Genomic DNA, 2,362 nt, shown 5'->3' on the forward strand with positions numbered 1-2,362 from the left:
GGCACTTTCTGCTCAGGAACAGCCTCGGGGGGCCTTAAGTCAAAGGCTCGGAAGGCCGACTGCACGAAGTCGTGGCCCACGCCATGGACAGAGGTATGCACGAACTTGACCTTGGTCTCCCTGTTCACATGCCTAGGATCAGACACACCACGGGAAATGATGAAATACATACAGACTGATCAGGAGCCAGGAGAGTGGGCAGCATTTCAAGGAACTAGATTCTTCAGAGTGTCAGGAATGATGTAATAGGAACAGTCAAGAAAGCAAGGTACCTCTCTGCTAACAGAAAATGAAGTACCAGACACTTGCCCGCCTCCACCACCCACCACATCAGCTTCAAACCTTATCAGTAAACCTGAGTGTGGTCAGGTTTTGATTCAGAGGAGCTTTCACATCTCCAGTCTCCAGTCACCGCCACGGGGTTGATGCCAACACACAGCCACCCTACAGGACTGGGTAGATCGGCTCAGTTTTGAGACTTCTACTCTTTGTGGGAGCAGAACGCCTCGTCTTTGTCTAATGAAGCCACTGGTGGGTTCACACCACTGACCTTGTGGTCAGCAGCCTACACTGCCACCAGGGCTGCTTTAACTCACTGCCAACAAGTCGATGCCAACTCACAGCCAGACTAGAGGACAGGGTAGAACTGCCCCTGTAGGTTTCTGAGACTGTAACTCTTTACAGAAGTAGAGAGCTGCATCCTTCTCCTGAGGGGCAACTGGTGGTTTCAAACCTCTGACGTTGCGGTGAGTGGCCCAACACCTAACTGCTATACCACCAGAGCACCTAAAAGCTCCGTTAGGGTGGGAGAAACCGAAGAAACTCAGGGCTCAAACTCCAGGACAGGCTTCACTTTGGGCTCAGCAAACATCCCCACCCAGTAGGACCAGCTCCAGGGTGCCAGCACTTTTACCAGCTTCAAAACTAGTGGTTCAAAACAGCTCTTTTAAGACAATGTGACGGAATATCCACAAGTGGATACGTTTAAAAACAAACAAAACCCCTGCTCTCCCTTTGCCAAGTGCGAGTCCTGCTCAGCCAGCAGTATGCTTCAGGCCTCATTACGAGCCTTGTGGTCCTTTGGAGTTTGCCTTGGGCAACTGTTCCACAACATGGGCAGGTCAAACCCACCAGCTGCCCTTTTGTATCTCTGAGACGGTAACTGTTTATGGGAGTAGAAAGTCTCGTCTTTCTCCAAAGAGGAACTGATTGTTTTGAACTGCCAACCTTGCGGATCACAGCCCAATGCATAACCACTATTCCACCGGCGCTCCCTATGGCACCTAAAATTTCTAGTAAGACATCAAAGAAAATGTCAGTGTTGAATAGTCAACGGCTTTCAGTGGGGTTTTTTCATACACCTGAGTCGGGATCAACTGGATGGCAGTGAATAGTGAGCGAGACACACATGCACACATATATTACACCCGCACATATGCACACACGCATGCACACACAGCAGATGACCTGTTTGTATCAATCCAGTTCTCTGGGACACGGCCTACACACACACAGTCCTGCACGGATATACTGTCTACAGTGGATTTCAGGCCACAAGCATGGAGCAGAGTGGCTACAGCAGAGATACCATTGACTACCTGACCCGGTAAGAAAATGCCTGCTCATCCCCGCGCAACGGCATTTAACATCAAGTGCAGCTGCAGTCTATGTCCAATTAAAGACAAATTAAGTGCAAACGGGCCAAAGTTGGCTGAATAAAATAATCTCAGTCACCCACATAGTGGTTATGAGTTGGGCTGCCAACCTGGAGGCTAGCAGTTTGAAACCGTGCGTGGCTGCACAGGGGAAGATAAGGCGCTCTACTCCCCTAAAGGGCTGCAGTCTCCTGAAACCCCCAGGGCAGGTCTACCCGTCACCACGAATCAGAATCGACTTGGTGGCAATGAGTTTGTGGTTTTGTCGTAAGGTTGTGAAGACACAATCCATTGACCTTACCTGTGGAAACAGTATTTCTGGAGGTCTTCAAAGTAGCCTTTGTTGATGGCAGTACTGGGGTCGTGCAGAAGCGGGCTGCTGTCGATTAAAGAAACATCCCACGCTTGGGGCCAGGGCTCCAAGTTTTCTTCAATAGCTTGAGAAATCCCTTTATCGTGAGGCGAGATGATCTGGGCTCCATTCTCCCAGTAGACCTAGAGGAGGCAGGGCCACGTCAAAGAGGCGTAGGGCTCGGGTAAAAAACAGAAAGCACCAGCCACCTATGTCCCCGCACACTCAGTATGTACGATTATAAATCAGGAAATCAATCTGGAAACAAAAATACCTTATAGCCATTATCCTGCTTTGGATTGTGAGACGCGGTTATCATGATCCCAGCGCAAAGGCTCAGGTGGGACACGGCGTA

At 49.9% G+C, this 2,362-nt stretch overlaps 1 protein-coding gene across 1 annotated transcript in view; it reads right to left on the bottom strand.

Moving 5' to 3' along the window:
- The window catches only part of PGM2 (phosphoglucomutase 2), a gene marked incomplete at its 5' end in the record, with an annotated part of 29,433 nt that overhangs the window by 13,381 nt on the left and 13,690 nt on the right, over positions 1–2,362 (bottom strand). The window contains 2 exons of the mRNA XM_004706349.3: positions 6–132; positions 1,957–2,150. Coding sequence (XP_004706406.3) covers positions 6–132; positions 1,957–2,150 — 321 coding nt within the window. The remainder of the gene's footprint in view (positions 1–5; positions 133–1,956; positions 2,151–2,362) is intronic.

The sequence above is a fragment of the Echinops telfairi genome, unplaced genomic scaffold (genome assembly GCF_000313985.2).
Source record: "Echinops telfairi isolate 266 unplaced genomic scaffold, ASM31398v2 ScPeMD7_7468;HRSCAF=8506_0, whole genome shotgun sequence".
NCBI lineage: Eukaryota > Metazoa > Chordata > Mammalia > Afrosoricida > Tenrecidae > Echinops > Echinops telfairi.